The sequence below is a fragment of the Polistes canadensis genome, unplaced genomic scaffold, assembly GCF_001313835.1.
Source record: "Polistes canadensis isolate GaletaPanama2010 unplaced genomic scaffold, ASM131383v1 scaffold_24, whole genome shotgun sequence".
In the NCBI taxonomy this organism is placed as follows: domain Eukaryota; kingdom Metazoa; phylum Arthropoda; class Insecta; order Hymenoptera; family Vespidae; genus Polistes; species Polistes canadensis.
Window position 1 is genome coordinate 1110186 of NW_014569571.1, and position 20431 is coordinate 1130616.

Below are 20431 nucleotides of genomic sequence, written 5' to 3' on the forward strand. Positions count from 1 at the left end.
TAATTTTTATATAATTACTATAATATAATAAAGATATAAAACTTGATATGATGTATAAAAAGAAAAATTGTGTGGATACGTATATCCCCGCAGCTTATAAAAATAACATTTATCTAAATTTATTTGAAAAGAAAATATATTCAAAATGTGTCATATATGTAAATGCGACTAGAGATAAAACATATGTTATTAGTAGTGTGAATAATGATTGTCACAATCATATTACAATATAACTTAATGAAAATTCTGAGCTTTTGTATTTTCCCATTAATTTATGAAACATTAGTAGGATATTCGCTTTATTCGAATTTTAATAACGATATTAAACTGACGATGAATTCAACATTATACAAGTCGATTTATGTTGGTCGTGTAACGCATATCAACATTATATCGTTGAAATTATTACAAATTAAAATAACGACGACAAAGTGCATTCGCGTCCCAACATATGTACAATATATTTAAATGTAACATGTTCATAAGAGAGTTCGTAGGTAACGACTCGTTCCAATTTTGATTCGGCTTCATGGAAAGAGGTTAATAACCCACTTCTAAGGCCCTCAGCTTCTTGTTTTATCTGGGTTCGTTTAAAAGCTCTATGAAATGCCGACGTTGAAAAGCAGACGAGAATGAAACCCAGAAGAACAAGATCGTTTCATTATCCTAGTAATTGTTGCACGCTATTTCGTGTACATTTTCGGCACGTCCAATAAAATAAAAGAAAGTATTTGCATAAAGCTAAACGATCATAGTATTATCTCATTCTAATTTGTGTTAATCTGTTTTTTTGTTGGACATTTATACAAAAAAAACAATAATTCAAAATAAATATATAAATCGGTTATAAAATAACGTAAAGAAAAATCACGTTTCTGAGAAGAATTAAACGTTAATAATTAATTAATTATTATTATCCAAAGTTTCTTCAAATCAGAAAAAAATCAAAAATATTATAAAAAAGTAAAATGAAAATATCGCCAAATATATAAGATTAAACAAAAAAACGTTTAATGAAATCAATTGCATATAGATTTTTCCCTTAGAGGTACGTTTGAAACCGTAGAAAAATATTTAATGCGAATGAACTCGTGGGACGCGTTTGTATCGTGGGAAAAAAAAATAAAATGAAAAATAATATATAAAAGGATAAAATGAAAAACAAGAGGAATATGAAACGCGAGATCTCATCGGGAAACTCTCTTCGTTGAGAGAGTTGTCCTACGTGGAAAGCAATGAACTATTATTTTTTTTTTCTCTCTCTCTCTCTACCTACACATAAAACTAACTATACTTACTCATATAGATGTATTTAACGAGTATGATATCATTTGATATAAATGCGTTTTATAATATATATCACAAGATAGTAAACGATCGAACATGACATGAGTATTAATTACTCAATTATAATGCATAAATATACTTTGTCATCGAGATCTAAATACGATTTTCATTCAAATCATACATCATTGTAATTAATGTCACGTTTAATTGGAATCCAACATCAAAATTCACTTTACATTAAAAGTATACGATAATATACTATATGACATGTAAGTATATGAGAATATATAAAAAAAAAAAATAAAGCAAACTAAACAATAAAATACTTTCGTATTATTATCATCATCGATTAACAATGGTAATTAAAAAATGAAGTACGAAGATAAAGATAAGATTTCATTTGTTTTTATTTTTCCTCTTAATTTCCTTTTTTTTTCTTTTTTTATTTTTTATTTTTTAATACGACCGATAAGAAAATATATGTAAAGTATCGTAATCGTATAATGAACTTATTGTTACATTTAAATGAATTTTCATACAATTGAACTTCGAACGGCTGTTGGTTTCTTATCTTAAGTCTCTTTGTCAAGAACTAAGAAGTACTTAAATTCAATCTCGGAATCCTGCTTCTCTTTGTTTTATTCAAATTACCGATTAACTTATTCTTTATTTTTAATTTATCTCTTTCTTGCATGATCTCAAGTAATACACAAGAGAGAGAATGAGAGAGAGAGAAAGAGATAAACAAGAGTTATAAACGTTCAAAAGATCGGTTTCGATTCACGATCGCATTAATGCACCGGAGAATGCAATCAGCACTAATTACTAGTTGCAATACGTGGGTATTCACATTACAGGAGACAATATTATAGGGTAACTACATTCGACTAATTTCCATCGATTTCTCTGATGCTTATTCGTATATCGATTACTCTCTATCTATTATAATATTTACATATGTATACATATATGCCCATAATTATTTATAAGTAAAAATATAAAAAAAGAAAACTAAATGTTGATTAGTTATTTTACATATATTACGTTAATTTAAATTAGAAATTAATTCAAAGTATATATATATATAGGAAAATATAAATAAATCTTTTACGAATTCCTTAGATATACTTGATAAAAAAAAAAAAACAAAAAATAACATATTTGATTTCCATCCAGTCAAAATTTATCGATATCGATAAACGATACTCATGAATACTTATTAATATCTTTAATCTAAAATTCTAAACATAGAGAGATAATGAATTATGATCATCTAGTAGAATAATTAACCAGCTAGTTATAACTTGCCGAAAGACAAACTCGCATGTTCATTATGATCGCTGAAAGGAAACTTGAAGTGGCTTTAATCCTAAAGACAATAGCTTTCGTACGTTTATCTCGAACGTCCTTCGTGTATACTCGAAATAATCTTGTCATATACATATTGTAGAGATATAACGATCCCATCGAGAATTGGCACGATATAGTTCTCTCTCTCTTTCTCTCTCTCTCTCCTTCTTTCTCTGTCTCTGTCTCTGTCTGTCTATATCGGCCCCAACTAATAAGAATCATAAGTGAAATGATTTAAAGCTCGTCAGGATAGCAATAAAAATTCCCTAATGAGAGATTTAACAAAATAGAACTTTAATTATTCACAAAAATTAATATTTCCAAGTTACTATTTCCATAATTACTCGTTTATCCTTATTTGCTCTTTTTATTGATAGATAATCTTTTACGTGTATAGGACAATATTTGCTATTTGAATGTTTTTTTCGTTTTTTTTAATGCTCTTCCTATAAAAACGTACTCTCTCATATTTTATTATTTTTCAATAAAAATAATCTTGCATTTTGAATATATGTTTACTGAAAAGTATATCATATATACATAGTTTATTTGAATATATTCTATACATATATCTATTTTAAAGGGTGGTGTTAAACTAAAAGGGAGTATTGTAAATGGGTTCGGTCGGTGTTCCATTCTGTTATACGCAGCAACGTACTTCCTCTATGACGTCAAACCGGAGACAGAAAAGCTCCCACTCTGCAAACCTCGTTTCCGGGTCAAACGAGGTTGAAGTTATCGTAACAACCTATGTATATCTTGCTTTAATAGATCTCCCCTCGATACAGTATAGTATAATGAATTTGCCAAGAAAATCTATCACGGTCCATCGTTCAAAGATGTTCCAACGTTGTCTAAGGAATTAACATTCATGGTGAATTGCAATTATTATTATTGAACGGTATATTTTACCTTTTTTATTCGATATTTTCTTTATCTTATTATTAAATAGAATGTATATTATGTTTATAATACGTATAGAGAATGCATAATATTTAATTATCGTTTTAAAAAACAGTAACAATAATATATTATAATTATATATCTTTTTAGTTACATAAAATTATTTAAAAAAAAAAGTAATAAAAATAGTGACGATGCAAATAACCTTCGTTTTATTATTGTATACGTGTATATGAATGTGTACGATAATGTGGGAGAATGATTTTCGATTTGTAACAATGTATATCTTTTGTTAAAAAGAAAATCGTTAAAAAAACAAAAGAAAAAAAGAAGGAGCAATAGTAATAACGATGCAAATTAATATCGTTTTTCACAGTATATGCGAACGTGCGCGTACGTGTGTGTGTATGTGTGTAAATTATATTAGATATATCGTAACGAACTCGTTCCTTTTGAATCTCCACATTTATCAACCAAACGCAAAAGTTGCAATAAAAAGCCAACTTGAAAATATATATATGTATGTATGTATATATGTACGTACGTGTTAGAAATGAAGGAACGTGCCTGGTGATTTCGTCGAATCATTTCCCGACGTCGACGATCATAAATCTTTGATTAAATGCATCGTTGCTCGTAGTTCCGCCATCTTTGGCGATGACTCAAAAGAGAACTTAGTAGTCTCGTTTTTCAAATCAGTGATTAATTATTGATAATGTGAGAATAGAGTTTTATTCAATATTGTTCTATTTCTTTTTTAACGAAAAATAAATAAAATATTAATATGGAATAAATAACGAAGTCGGTTCGTTAAATTTTTTAAAGATAAAAATATTTTCTAATAAATATATAAGAAAAAAAAATAAAATAAAATAGATATTAAATTTGCTTGAAAATAGTTTCTACCTTCTTTCTTTCTTTCTTTTCTCTTTCACTCTCTCTCTTTCTCTCTCTCTCTCTCTTCAGTTGACATAGGGAGTTCATTTTACCCGACAACCGGAAGTAAAACGTATCCCTCTGTCTTTGATGAGCCGGATCCACCGTGCAAGGAACATACTCAGGTGTCTAGCAAGCAGCATGTTGTCGGTATAGGTATTGTTGACAGCTCTCGATAAAACTTTTCGCGTGGTCGTCGGAGAATACGTCAGTAGAATGTAACAAGTGAAGAGAGTAACATAGAAAACATCAAATTCTAAACGCAAACATTGAATCCATACATACATACATATACATGGTATAAAGATAACTACTGTTGCGTGTTTGTAACGTAAACGATAAGCCTTTGACAGTGTTTTTTCCCAACGTGAATAATCATTTTACGCGAGTTTCTTTTTCATTTTTCAAGTGAAATTTCTTATATAACGGTAACGATAACATTTTATGAAACGACATATTATAAAAAAAGAGAGAGAGAGAAAGAGTAAGATAGAACCCACAGTCGAATAGTAGTCGATTAATATTTAGGATTGTTTTAACGTTCCAATACACATACACATACAGCGTTGATTGTCAACGATGACTTTGATTCGAAAATGTTCATCTAATGAAATATCTGTTAGAGAAATTGTTTAATATTCGAAGTATATATATAAAGCCATTTCTTGTACATTATTTTGTATATTTATTTCTAAATTGTTTTCATCCTGAACACTCTATATATCAACAGTTTTCAAGAAAAAATTTATTAAACATAACGGTGTACGATTACATTATTTTATTATACAGGAACACACATATATGGATCAATTAATTGTTTTCTACGTGACAATACAAATTTCACTTATATCGCGTACGGAGGCCACGTACATATTTTTTGTTCTTTTTTCTTTTTCTAACATTCTCACGGAATCTTCGAATAAAAACGAATTTTTCTAGGAAATGAAAAGAACTAAATCGCACGATAGATTGATAGGTAAATTGGGATAGATGGTGATTAATTCTGCACCCACTTCCTAACGAATTCGTTTACACACACATATTCATATACATATATGTGCGAAGAGAGCGGAGCTATCGGCATTTTAATTAAATGCCTTGTCATGAATACTGTTCGACTCCATATTCGTTCGAAAACCACACCACCACTGTAGGATCCAATGAATACCCGAATTTTACTTTTCAAAATATTCCTCTTCGATTTTTTCCTATTTTAATTTCTTTTTTATGACATGATTATTTGAAAAATTTGAAAGTCATTGATGATTCCACATACTCAATTACTATTTTGAATTCTATAACATTCAACGTAATTTCCATTCAAATATCTATCATAATCTTTTTAAAAAATACTAGTTATATATACGTATATACATACATACCTTCTTCTTTCATGATTTATTTATCAATGTTGTCTTAAATCTCAGTTAACGAGTTTAAATGAACAAAATTTTTCAAACTGAACGCATCGTTTATTATAGTTTGTATTTCGTTGATCTTATTTCTTCCTTATATTGTCTATTAAATTATAATTATGTAAAATATATGTGTGCGTGCATGTATGCCTGTGTATTTGATTCTACAAAGAAAATATATACAAAATACTATACTAAATTATATATATACAAAATATAAAATACTATGCTATATTATATACATATATTTGTTTTTAAATTTTTACTTTATTCTTAAAAGGAAACACCACCACCACCACATGTTACAAATTAATAAATCGAAAAGTATTAAAGTTGGCACGCACACACGTTTTGACTCGGAATACGAGTTTCGCGTCAGTTCTATCGACCCGCTTTTACAGTTACTCGAAATAGAAAGCTTACTTCCCTAGAGGCTTAGCTCTTTATCTCCCACTTTCGGCTCGAGATGAATCCTCTGATTCTAAATCCTCGAAATTGCATTGAATTTTACTATAGTGATATGCCAAGTTAGTATTCCTCGATCTCTTACACTAGTTACTAAAACATATATACGTATAAATGTTACAGTTTTCTGTCACCATAAGTTCCGGAAGCGTTACTAGTTCGTTTTTCAATCTGGAACGCGTCCAAAGATTGAAATTATTTCACGGCAGTGCTGTTGCAGCCTTCAGAAGAGAAGCAATTCTTATATATGTGTGAATGTGTGAACATGTATGTGTTAGTATATATACATCGGAAAAACGATTACGTCTGTGGGACGGCTAGACCCTTGCCGAGCTTAAACAAGGAAGCTTCGAAGGTTTTATTTTTAACTCAGAAGGAATAGAACTACAATACCAGAACAAATTAGGTTACACTAGGATACTTATTCCCTAAGGATTCAGCACCTAATTTCTGATAATCTTATCCTTAGGAATGAGGATCTCCGATTTTGTAGAATATCATTAGCAATTCACAAACTTTACAACGAGTCTTCATTTATTTTTATTACATATACATATTTACGATAGAAATATGATGTTACATAAAACGATTGAAAAATGAATGATGTGTAGGTACTACTTTTGGATTTTTTTACAATAACAGTATCACATGCTAATTATAAACTTCGGAACAATATTTAAATCGATAGTAACCATCATTTTGAAATGAGATGATTGAAATGTGATAAAAAAGGTAAGAGCAATTTTATGATAAGTCAAAAGTATCATAACTTCAGACACCTCCTTACAACCACTAGAGAAAATATCAAATTCTTTGTCTGGTTAACGAAAAGTTACCCTTCCACTACAATTTCAGGAACGATGAAGCGAACACGTGATGGAAATAAAATAGAAAAGGAAATTATTTTTTCTAGGGAATTCGATAGATGACCTCGATTTCGAAGAATCGAAAAATGTTAAATTGGATGTTCGTAAAATAAGTAGTGACGTGGTAAACATCAAAGGATTTTCTTACTAAATGAATGTTACGAAATATTAATAACACGCCTGGGATGATAGTAATATCTCAAAGTAGAAACTGGGTATTGACAGAAAATCATTATGCATCAATGAGGCTGCATTAAATTGGTATCGAAGTTGATACAAAATTATTGATTTCGAATGGAACCACTATCATTATATTCGATACGATGATTTGAAAACTATAATCAAAATTTTCCCAATTGAATGACATATCTTTGACTCACGTGTTCATGTCATTTCAATTACAATAGATTACCATTTTATTACAGAATATGATAATAGGATCAAAATTATTGTTTAAATTTCAAACAAATACTGTAGGCAGTAATCGTGATATTTAAACTGACAAAAATAATGTTTCCGATGCTAGTTATCTATAAAATCGAAAGGATGCTTACTTAGATAACTCGAGTAGTTCTTTGGGTATCGATGGAAAACTTCCTGGTATCATCTCTTGGGGTTGGTTGTACAGCACCCAACACTTCCAGAGTTTACACCCAAGTGACGGCCTATCGAGATTGAATACGTGCCAAACCAAAAGTCTGAACTAGTCTTTATGTATTTACCTACCATCGCAATGTCGAATTTGTTCGTTAAAAAAAATGTTCTCTCTTCGATAAGAAATTTACACTACGATCTTTAATTATTTATTTAAAAATTTTGTTGACACTAAAATGACTTTAAAAAGATGTTACAAAAATTATTCTATTTGTGAATATTTGAATAAAATAATTTTTCTTTTTCATGTGAATAATATTTTTAAAGAAATAATTCTTTTTTTTTCATCATTTTTCCATCTTTAGAAATTTAAATCAAAATATTGAAATAATACAACTGTATATTTTATTAATAATATAAATCTCTGGGGCTAATACGTTTAATAAATTTTACGTTAATAAATTTCTTAACTTTTACAACACTTTTCTGTATGGAAATTTTAATAAATTTCATCTGTCAATTTATTAAAAATACTTAATATTAGTATATTTATATGTTTATTTATTTAAAAATAATAATAGTCTCTTGCATATATAATCTTTTATTTGCAAGAATTTAAACACAACTATCAAAATATGTAATAAAATTACATATTTTATTAATAATAAAAATGTTATTATTGAAAACAATGTATTTTCTTAGAAAACCAATGTCACCACATGTCAAAATTGCCATAACCGCTAACTATTCGTACTTGTGATACTTCTCGAAACATTTTCGGTATTTCGACGAAATGTTGGCAAGTATTTTGCGGAGAATTTCGATGGAAATGCATTCTCACGATGAGAAAACGGTTCTGTCGAATTTGACGTATATAACAGGAATATATTCGAAGATAAAATCACAAATTGAGAGAGAGAAAAAGATACAAGAAAAACTCAAGACCCAACATGAAGTGTTTCTTCGATAATCGATTTGCTCGACAACACGAAATAGACAAACTTTTTGTAAAATCAAATAACAATAATAATAATAATAATAATAATAATGATAATAATGAAACTAAAATACAATAGAAAAAAACTAGAAAAGATAATTTTTTTGTTCAAAATAAACAAAATTATAAAATAATTACTATTACGATATTGAGATACTAGATCTTTTATTTTTATTTTTATTTTTATTTATTAAAATATTTAAACATGATATATTTTAATATATTAATATTTCCCTTTGGGATCGTAGAAAATTTTCCGAAAAATTTGGATCGTTTTACAAATACTTAGAAAAATTTACTTAAAATATTTGATCAATGTTGCAATTCATTGGATATAAATCGTTTTAAAATAAATAATTAATACGGGACGATGTTACCTAAACGAAACGTTATCCGTACTATCGATAAACATGGGCCGAGAAAAAAAGAAATGTAAATTAGATAAAAGATAAAACACTTAAGAAAAAGAGATCACGAACAATGATTTAGTAGGTCTGATTAGTTTAAGGAATTCAGAGAGGAATAGTGGGAAAAATAGAAGGAATTAAATAACAGTGCAGTGATTTTTCGTAGTATAAATGCACGACGCACTAACGTAGAACTATCAGATTATATTGTGAAGTTATACAAGACTAATAAGATATTAAAGAAGATGAAGAAAAATTTATTCGTTGTTATCAACATTCTGATAGTATCAGTTTCAGGTAAACCTCTATTTATTTTAAAGCCAATATTTTAATGAAATTCAATATAAACGATAATTATATTCAATCTGAAAACCCAACATTTCTATCAAACAAAAGAGAAAATATTCAGAAGAAGATTGATATTTACGAAAAAAAACAAAAGGATTTATTCAAATTAAATACAAAGTATTAGACTTTAAAATTTTTATAACAAAACATAGTTGAAAATTTTCGAAATAAATACTACGTGAATTAAGATACCCTTAATCGCGTCCACTCCAACGAATTTAAGTAGAGTTTACAAAGATAGATAGAGAAATAAAAAATGAACGATCTACTTTGATCTGCGGTTACTTAAGAAAGTAAAACGAAACCAGTTGGAGAATTGTGAGAAAAACTTATCGTGATCTAAAAGATTTATTTCTGTTATTTGATAAGGCCGGCCGGCCTGACTTCTCTCTCCGACAGGAATTCTTTTTATCTTTCAAATGATTAATCGAACATCAAACTATAGAGTAGAAAAAATAGTTTAGAATAGAACAATCAAATTCGATAAAAAAAGAATTCTAATAAATTTCTAATTATTTCTTAAAGCCGCACCACCAAGTGACTTGCCAAAAATAACAAGCCAAATTTTCCCAGAAGGACGTATAATTGGTGGAGAAAATACAAATATTACAGAAGCACCTTATCAAGTTAGTATTCAATTACTAGGGTCACATTTTTGTGGTGGCAGCATAATAAATAAGGAATGGATTCTGACGGCTGGACACTGTGCTGGGAAACCCTTATTCTACTATAAAATCCGTATTGGATCGGACATATCTACTTCCGGTGGTAACATTTATTCTGTATCAGGAATATACCAACACGAAGATTTCATATCTAATCCTCGTGGTGTACCATTACACGACATTGCCCTTCTTCGTTTATCCAAGCCCATTGAAGAAAATGAAAAACAGAGACCTGTGACATTATTTTCTAAGGATGAAAATGTCGAAGCAGGAAGCTTAGCAATAATCACAGGTTGGGGTAGAACAAAATACGGTACACCAGAAATCCTACAAACAGTGTCAGTTCCTGTTATAGATAAAGTCGATTGTTACAAAGCATATAAAAAATTATTTGGCGGTATAGAGATAAATCAAATCTGTGCGGCTTATCCCGAAGGTGGTAAAGATGCTTGCCAAGGTGACTCTGGTGGACCATTGACCATAGGTGGTCGTCAAGCTGGTATAGTTTCTTGGGGTAATGGTTGTGCGTTAAAAGGATATCCCGGTGTCTACACCGAAGTTTCAAAATACCACGACTGGATCGTTAAGATAACCAATCTCGAATTGTAGGATTTCTTACTTTATCCATTAGTTTACATCTATTCGACTGACACGTCTGTGTACTTAAACAGATAAGTTTAAATAAGAGCAATCGATCCAATGAGAAGACGAAGATCGACGTTCTCGTTTGAATAAACGAGAGAAATATACATAGAACATAGTCGAATTGCAAGAAACACACACTTACGAATCACTATTAAACTACTACCTATCTATCTAACTATCTAACTATCTATATTCGAATCCGTGTCTCCCTTGCTAACGTATGTAAACAAAGACTCGTGCGTAAATCGTTCCGGCTAAATGACCAAGCTAAATACGAAACCACTATTGCTGATCTCTCTCCAAGAAGCCACACGTTTTAGTCGATGAATTATCCATGAAGCTTGATCAGAAATTCTAACATTCGATATATGTATATTTTGAATTTGTATACAATTATTAATTGGAAATGTATAATAGAAATATGCATTATGTTTTGTTTTATTTTTATATCTTCAAATTCATCTATGTAAAATATTCATTAACATGTGTACAATATTTGAAAATAAAAAATATTAATCATCGATGTATACGTAATTCTATTAATTATATTCTTTTCTTTTTCTTATTTTAAACATATAAAAGATAGATGGGGGGAACAAAGAAATCCAAACGAATGATTAAATATAGAAATGATAAGACGTTGACATATTTAATCCTGGATGATTTATCTAACTTTTTTTTATATTAACAAAATTTGGTGCAGTCAACACAATGGAAACCACGAAGAAAATAAAAAGTATAGCATATATATAAACCATTTGATATTGTGGAAGGTCTTGAAAACAGATTTCGATTTTATCATTCGATCGACAACGAGAGTGATGATTCAAAGTTTTATTTATCATGTTCTACCGCTATCAAAATCATCGACAGAGAATGCTACCAACAAAAGATTTACGATTAATATTATTGATTGATGAGACAAAACTCGAAGACAGTAAATCCTTATCAATATACCACAAGATACTTAGGGATTTGTATCGTATTTGTAAATGAATGATCAAGTTCGTGTAATACGAAATATTAAAAACTTATCGATTTTATCAAAAATCACACGACAGATTCTATTATAATCCATCTTTGAATACCATATCATAATGCATATTCGAATTTCATATAAATACTCGTCAGATGATACAGAGAACATCAAACACATCACACGAGTCAACATGTTCGCTCAATTAACAATTGTTTGCCTGATTGCAGTAGCAGCTGGTGAGTATAGAAAAAATATATATCAAGAAATATCAACATTCTCAGAATTATAATATTGATATTAATTATTTAAATATCATGTTGGACAATAATTGTGATCACATCATTAAAATGTTTTATCAAATGTTATAGCGGATCCTATTCCAAGGCAGCTAACTTTAAATCCTTACACTCCAAACGGTCGTATCGTTGGTGGTGAAGATGTTGATATCGAAGAAGTACCTTACCAAGTTTCTTTACAAGCATACGGTTTTGGTTTCTGCGGTGGTAGCATCATTGCTAAAGACTGGGTGCTTACCGCAGGACATTGTATAATCTATTCGGCGGACTCGATGGTTGTACGTGCTGGAACAACCACAAAGAGTTCAGGAGGTAGTCAACATAAGGTATGTTTATCAAGAAAATGTATAAAAAGAAATGGAAAAGAAAAACCTAATCAATGAATATTTCTTCACGATAAACATTTGACATAAACTTAATATGAATGTAACAGGTAGCAGAGATCATCAGACACGAGAACTATAGGACCAACATGAATGGTATTCCAGAAAACGACGTTGCCTTACTTCGTCTAGCAACCCCATTCGAATTGGATGCAAAACGTCAACCAATTTCCTTGTTCGATATAAACGAAGAATCTGTTCCCGGAGTAAAAGCTACGATCACTGGTTGGGGTGCAGTCTTCCAAGGGGGTTCAACTACGGAAAATCTTAAGATCGTCAATATTCCAATGGTTTCTAAAGTTGATTGCAACGAAGCTTATTCTTCATTCGGCGGTGTCCCAGCTGGACAAATCTGTGCCGCTTATCCACAAGGTGGCAAAGATGCTTGCCAAGGTGACTCCGGTGGTCCTCTTGCTATTGAAGGTCGATTGGCTGGTATCGTATCTTGGGGTAACGGATGTGCGAAGAAAGGATATCCAGGAGTTTATACCGAGGTTGCTGCCTTCCGTGACTGGATCGATTCCAAACTCAAACCTTAAATTCAATACTGGAACGACAAAGTATCGATCGACCAATGATATTATTTTTATTTGTATTTTCTTTATTATTTTCTTGTCAAACGGACTAGTACTAAATAACTCTTGTAATACTTCCACTACTATTACTATTATTACTAGTAGTAATGATACAAATTGTAGAACAAGAGTCTTAAGTACTTCCTAAATGTATATATTACTAGCAATCAAAATAAATGCATAAATATTAAAATCACAATTAAATTCGTGTTATCCTTGTGTGAGTCAATCAATTCTATCTATTCTATCACAAAATAATGGAATTCTATGAAGAATAAAAAATCGAAATGAGATATATGATTTATAGAAAGTGAGTATCAGACTATATATACGTCTCACATTGCGTTTCAATCGCTTCTGTCGATTGGCTCGGTTCAGGAAAGAGCAAAGGAAGGAAGTCAATCGATTGGAAGGGAAAGTAGTGCTGCTGCTGCTGCTGCTGCTCTCATTTCATCCTTTTCACTGGACTTTTCCAACGTATACCCTTTTGCATAAGACCAAAAAAGCTTTTTTGGTTATCTACCTTGTTTTTTTAACTTCCCCTTTTTGTTTTCTTCTTTCAATTTTTTTTTCTTTTATTATTGCTCTCGTATCCCTTCATAGGAATGGATTTACGTTCGATGTTAAAAAAGTATTAAAAACGAAAGAAATATATACTGTACTATCGAAAACTGCTTCACTGGCGTATTTGATCCTCCAAATGGCTTTTGAGTTGCAACACGTTTCAATAAATCTACGTTTTTATGCATATTCTATCCAGATAAACGAATAAACGGTACTTCATATTTACATCATATATCAAAGTTTTTACTTGTATCATTTTAATTCATATGATATCTATTAATACTAAAGAGAAATATCAAAGGGATATATTCAAATCTGTCTTAATTTACTAACTTAATTTACTAACTTAATTTCCTGAACTAAAATTGCATTCCTAATAAATGTTCCATTAATTTATTCGATGAGTAAAATTGGAATAGTTAATCCAATTCGTATTAGAGATAATCAACAACAAAGGTCTACAATCTTAAGATTGTTTCAAGAATGTCGTCAATGAAAAAAGATCAAATCATATTGAAACCTGGAAACTGTTAATGAACGATCGGAAATCATTCGAACTCGTTTATAATGTCATCGGAAACGTTTGTTCAAGTTATATCCGGGCTCTTTATCACTTAATTATCTCACGATTGAATCATTCGAATGTATAGAGTTTGAGTGTTGTTAATGGAACAACATACAGCTGATTCATTCAAAAAACTAATGAGATAATCTTTATTTGGTATAATTAACGGTCAAATCTGATAATTGGTAAGTCTTGAATTAATGATTAATTTAAACAACGAATTTTTCTTTTTTCCATCAATACACATCAACATACTAAATATACTGTCCCGTTTTTAGTTAAAGATTTATTTGTAAAAAAAAAAAACTGATAAGCTTTCCAAAACGATAAAGAAGAAGGGAAGAATTCATAGTAGGAAGACGTAGAATCGCAAGTAGGTTAAATATGAAGTTTTATGTTCAGTATGGCCCCGGGAGGCATCGAAAATGCTTGCCAAAGGTGATTTTCAAGATTCCCACTAGTCACATAGGTTTATCTTCAACGATTGTATGGTAACGATAGTTCAATGGAAAATGGTCCTCTGTATGTTTAATGTTTTCTCGATGTTGTACTACACATCCTTCGAAATATGATAAAACAATTCTTCACAACGAGATAATGAAACGAATTATTAAAATCCATATGTAGTATGAATTTTGTTTATAACAACAAACATGAAATATTATCAAGTAATCATTCACGAGATGGGATTAATAAAAGAGTTAGTAAAATACGAGTAGTATGAATTTTTGTTCGTAACAATTAACTTTACTTGTTAAATACGTTACTCTTGCCAAAAGGAGTATACAAAACAGAAAGAAAGTGGGTCCAATTTTAGAAGTACTAACCTAAGATGGACTTTGATGGGACTTAATAGAAGTCTTTTTGAAAGGAAGCCAAACGCGACGATTACCGCAGTAGCAAAGAATCTTTAGATTGTAGAAAATAAGAAGAAGAAGAAAAAGAAGAAAAATGATAGACGTCATCGCTCTTGGCTGACAATATGGAAAGCTTAGCATATATTTTTTTATGCTAAAGTAACACACACGTGATAAGAATTTATCTTTTATATCGGGTTAAATAAATTCTATTAATTTTGTTTTTCTTCTCTCTATTTTATAGAATGTTTAATAGGTAAAAGAAAACTTTTTTTTTTTTATTATTACTTTCGTTTAACAGATTGCGACAAAATAAAGGTCACTCTTTAATTCTTTCTCTCTAATGATTTTCATGGATCAACTATCACATTCGTCTATTTTATTTTCTCATATGATTAAAAGAAAGCACAATGTATGATCGATGAATAGGGTTCGTCAAACGAGTTAAAGACGCTTGCAAGGAAAAGCCAAGAGGAGACAAACAATCGGCCGTTTCAATAAAACCGAGTCGATAACTTATTTTTAGATCACTCCTGTAAACGTAGGATATCTATGTATATACGTATACATATATATATATTATACATAACCATGTACACAACACGTGTATAATAGATGTTAGGAAAGAATGATGAAGGCCAAACTCTAATGTATCTACATAAACAAAATTTATAAAAAAGAATATTGGTATATAATATAAAAAGATGATATTGTAGAAATAATATTCATTTTATATATATCCGATCATTTATTCTTGAAATATTTATATATGTATATTCGTAAATATTTATTATTATATGTATATGTATCAATTTTAATTCTTAAAAACTCTCATCAACTAAAAAATAAATCGAAAATATGTATATCCAAAAACGAAATAACAAAATCTAATGGATCGCGAATATAAAACTATCGATCTATGAAATTCGATTATCTCGTTAAAGTTTCTAAAGGCACGGGTTTTCAAGCACATGGCCCAAAAAAAAATATCTATTTTCTCTCAAAAGAGATGAGGTTCGTTACCTATGTAGTTTGCTGCAAAAATTCGCGTTGTTAGAAGAAAATAAATATGTGTATAGTCTTTGCATATTTATACATACCTGTATATACATGAGAATATACATATATGTATATATATATATATGAAAACAGGAAAAATACCCTTCTAAAGAATCTAGATGAATTTTATCTCTTAGTTTTCTAGTGAATTCATATGGAGTCACACGGTCACTCGCTTCGAATGAACTTTTGACCCCGCACTATGCATCCCCATTAACGCACATGTTTCATTAAAACTATAACGTATAATATATATACATATGTGATACATACACTTTATTTCACTTTATTTAATTTTTTAAGGTTCTATTTTTCATCTATAAATACATAAACACACACACACACACACACCATATATAGATTCTAGATGTATACTTTCTATCATTTTGTCTTATTTTTTGAGTTCCTGTTTTTTTTTTATCATTAAATATAGCAAAAAATAAGTCGTGGTAGTTGGATATAAACCACTTCACGGGCAGTGACGTCAACACTTGGAATATATTTCCTTGCCAATTATGTCAAACGCGATGTCTCAACGTTCGCCAAATTAGGGATGACATGGTAGTGCTATTGCTTCTACTCCTACTTTGCTCCTGCTGCTGTTACTGCTACTGCTGTTAATATCTCTGATGTTTCTACTGTGAACTAATATCGTCACTGTCCTGCTGCAACTATTACACACCGATGTTGTGAATACCAGTGCATCTACTAATATTGCTGTTACCAGTGTTGCTGATATTACTGATGCTATCACTGGTGTTGACATTACCAACAGTGTTCCTTACTAATGATCTCATATAAATTATTCATTCGAAACTCTACCAATTTTCAAATTGTCTTCAAAGTTATTAAACAAAATAATATATATATATATATAATAAGAGGTTAAAATATATTAATTATAATTAATCATGAATTTCTTGATGTTATATATTATACTATAAATTGTGCAAATGTGAAAAAAAATGATCACTATAATATATCGTCTCTGTTTAATCACGGAAGTTTCTTAATGGATAAACAAACGAATCAAAGTTCTTACCAAGTAAGTCTGTTTATTATCCTATACGTGAAATTTTTCTATATCTTGCTGCTTTCCATGCTGAATAAGAGAGAATTTATTTATGCTGTTAATACAGAAAGCTATTCTCTTTTATCGTATTTTCTCTCTTATTTTAATTTCCAACAAACAATAGATTTGAAATCTAATTATTAAATTAATTAGCAAATTACGTTTCCTTAATTGGATCAATAATGTGTAAATAAACACAATGCCGAACGATATTGGCCACTTTGTTGAATTAACTAGTGAACAATTTTTTTTATTTCTTTCTTTTTTAACATTTATATATTGAAATAAAAAAATAAGAAATATATAAAAATAACAAAATCGAAATGATCTCGATCCTTCCATCCAATATCTCTCATCTCTTACTACATGTAATGCAATTAAACATATACATAGGTACATTTACATATCCATGGAGTAAGGTAATGGCTTTTAAATGGCAACGATATCGTCGCATTAACCATCCTGCAATTACTATTAACGAAATTCTCTCAGAAATTTAGCTGCGCAATCGATCGAATGTCAGTTTATTATCATAAAAATACTGTAAGCCGATTTTCTTCAACGAACAATCAAGATAAAGTATTATATCGCACAGGATGATTACTTGAAATTTTGTTAACGAAATATATCAATGTGTGATTATAATTGTAAAATATATTTCTTTACAACACTATATGTAATATTATTATTTTGTTTACATTTCAATTTCATTCTATACATAACAAAATGAATTATTATTTCATATCACAAATTATATTACGCATAATAAATATAAATTTTACATTTATAATAGTATACCATTACATAATAATACTGATAATATAAGTAATATTATTACATTTTCGAATTATATAATTTTTGTCGTCTTAAATTATGAATTTTTTGAACAAAATAAAAAACCTGATTATTTGGATGATGTATAATAGTTATTTAAAACAAATTTATGTATAAACGTATATAAATATGTGTGAACGTAAATCATAAAATCTTGTAATGCTTAATTGTTGATAATGGCTGAATCATTTTATTAATTCCAATGGGTAAATAATTGTATCCTTTATAACTGATGAACTATGCCCAGCGATATCCGAAGGTAGATTCTACTGTAATAAACCAACGTGATGATTGTTCCGAGTGTTATACTTGTTCGTTCGTTCGTTTGTTCATTCGTTCATTTGATGCTTGTTACTCGGAAGATATGAAAAATAAACAAACCACCATTCCCATCAGCAACGTTGACACGATACGAATTATGTGAAAGATTCTGTTGATTTGTGAACGAGTAGAAAATCGATGCTTGATAAATATCTTCGACATATCCTTGATAATTAAACATCTGCAATAATTACGAAAAATATCCATTGATACGAATGCTTGCTTGGATAATCGATGAACCGTTAAGCCCTATGTTACATTATTTTTCCTATCCTCAAATAAATTATAATATAATGAAAATTTTAATAAAAGTTATTAACACTATGTTATAATGAAAAACAAATTTGTATTTGAAAGAAGTATCGAATGTAATTATTATATAAAAATTCAGATATATGTATGTGCAAGGGAAAATATAAATATTACGAGTTGCTAATATAAAGTGTATACTAACATTTGAAAGAGAAATATCGAATATGATTTTCATAAAAGTATAGATAAAAAGGATAATATTGTATATATTACAAATTAATATAATGTATAATATTACTCACACAATCATTTTTATCATTATATTATGTTAACTAAGTATAATTAATTTCGTAATAAACAAAAAAAATAAATAATAATCACAAAAATACACTTCGCACAGTTGCATGATGTTATAAAGGGTTAAATAAATAAGAAAATAAATAAATGAATGATAAATATATAAATAATCTCATAGAAAAGAGAAGTGTGTGTTCTGAAACGCGTCAATTCATTTGACAGATAAACGAAAAAGCTCTTCAACGTTTTTGTCTTCATAACGCCACTTAGCTTCAAATGGTGTAAGGATTATTACCTTGCCAAGGGAAACATTTGTGCCAGATTGTGACCGCAATGAGTGTGAGCAACCATATAAGGGTTTGTCTGGCTATATAACTTTTCTCAATGTGTTTTTAGAAGGATTAAGATATAATATTATCCTGTGGATCACGTACTCTTGACGTTACTTCGTCAAAGGCCAGAAAATTTCTCCTAACTCTTCCTCTTCCTTTGACGATTTTGTTATTTCAAACGAAATACTGAGAAATTTTTAAACAAGGCAAAAAAGAAGTTTACACAGAGAACGTGTGTAAATGATAAAAACTAATATAAGCTGATTTGAAAGAGAGTTTTACGGTGATTTGAAAAATCAATTACTCTTTTTTGCGAAACTTTCCAAACAGTTTGCAGAATATAAAACTATAAGTCTAACTACAAGCCTAAAAAGTCTTGAAAAAGTATTATTGATTTTTTAAATCACTTAGGTACTTTTGACCCACCCTGAATAAATAAATATAATATAAGCCACTCTGTAAATGTTTTCAGAAGAGAAAACAAAGAAAAAGAGACATAGACAAAAAGGGAGATCGATTTATTGATGCATCTGTGACAATGTTACGAGATATAAAAAAAGTTAAATTAACGGAAGATAAATCGGAAGAAAAGCCATAAGAACTTATCTAAAGCTTGCGATGCGCTTAGAAGTAAATTATCTTTGAAAATAAATGAACAATCCTATTACGTGATTATAAAATGTATATAAAACAAATTAAGCCCAATGAAGAAGTGAATGAAACATACAAAAATCATCAAACGAAAGTAATAAGTGAAATAAGTTCAATTATGAAAGGAAATTGAATGAACCATCAAATAATAGTAATATTAATAACAATAACAATAACAATAACAATATCAATAATAATCGTATATGAGTGTGTAACATGCACACAAGCGCATACACATATTTTTGACACGTTGATAAAGGACGTTAAACGCATAAACGATCAGGAGGATGGTAAAACAAATATAGATAGATAGCGACATGAATATTTTACGCATTGAACGAAGGCCATACTATCGACCAAAGTGCAAATGAGTTTTGCACAACGTCGAAATAATTGAATAAACGGAGAATGGTGTCAAGCGAATATCTGCTCGAGTTGTTACGTAGAAGGAAGTAGTAAATAAATTGCACTAACCTTCGTTTTTGTCTACTCGAATTGGAATGAAAATCTGAGAGT

General features: G+C 29.5%; 2 protein-coding genes across 20 annotated transcripts in view; one reads left to right on the forward strand and one right to left on the reverse strand.

The window, feature by feature from the left end:
* The window catches only part of LOC106783661 (glutamate-gated chloride channel), an 83361-nt gene that overhangs the window by 60239 nt on the left and 2691 nt on the right, over positions 1-20431 (reverse strand). The gene's annotated exons all lie outside the window — the stretch shown is intronic.
* On the forward strand, positions 9466-13075 carry LOC106783650 (transmembrane protease serine 9-like). Its single transcript, XM_014742362.1, has 6 exons — positions 9466-9517; positions 10094-10838; positions 11850-11866; positions 12010-12093; positions 12226-12479; positions 12587-13075. The coding sequence occupies exons 1-6, from the start codon at positions 9466-9468 to the stop codon at positions 13073-13075; spliced, it is 1641 nt and encodes a 546-aa protein (XP_014597848.1).

Coding starts and splice junctions, on each gene's coding strand:
- LOC106783650 (XM_014742362.1), top strand. CDS start 9,466: ATGAAGAAAAATTTATTCGTTGTTATCAACATTCTGATAGTATCAGTT. Junction 9,518..10,093: donor TCTGATAGTATCAGTTTCAG/GTAAACCTCTAT, acceptor TATTTCTTAAAG/CCGCACCACCAAGTGACTTG. Junction 12,094..12,225: donor CCTGATTGCAGTAGCAGCTG/GTGAGTATAGAA, acceptor CAAATGTTATAG/CGGATCCTATTCCAAGGCAG.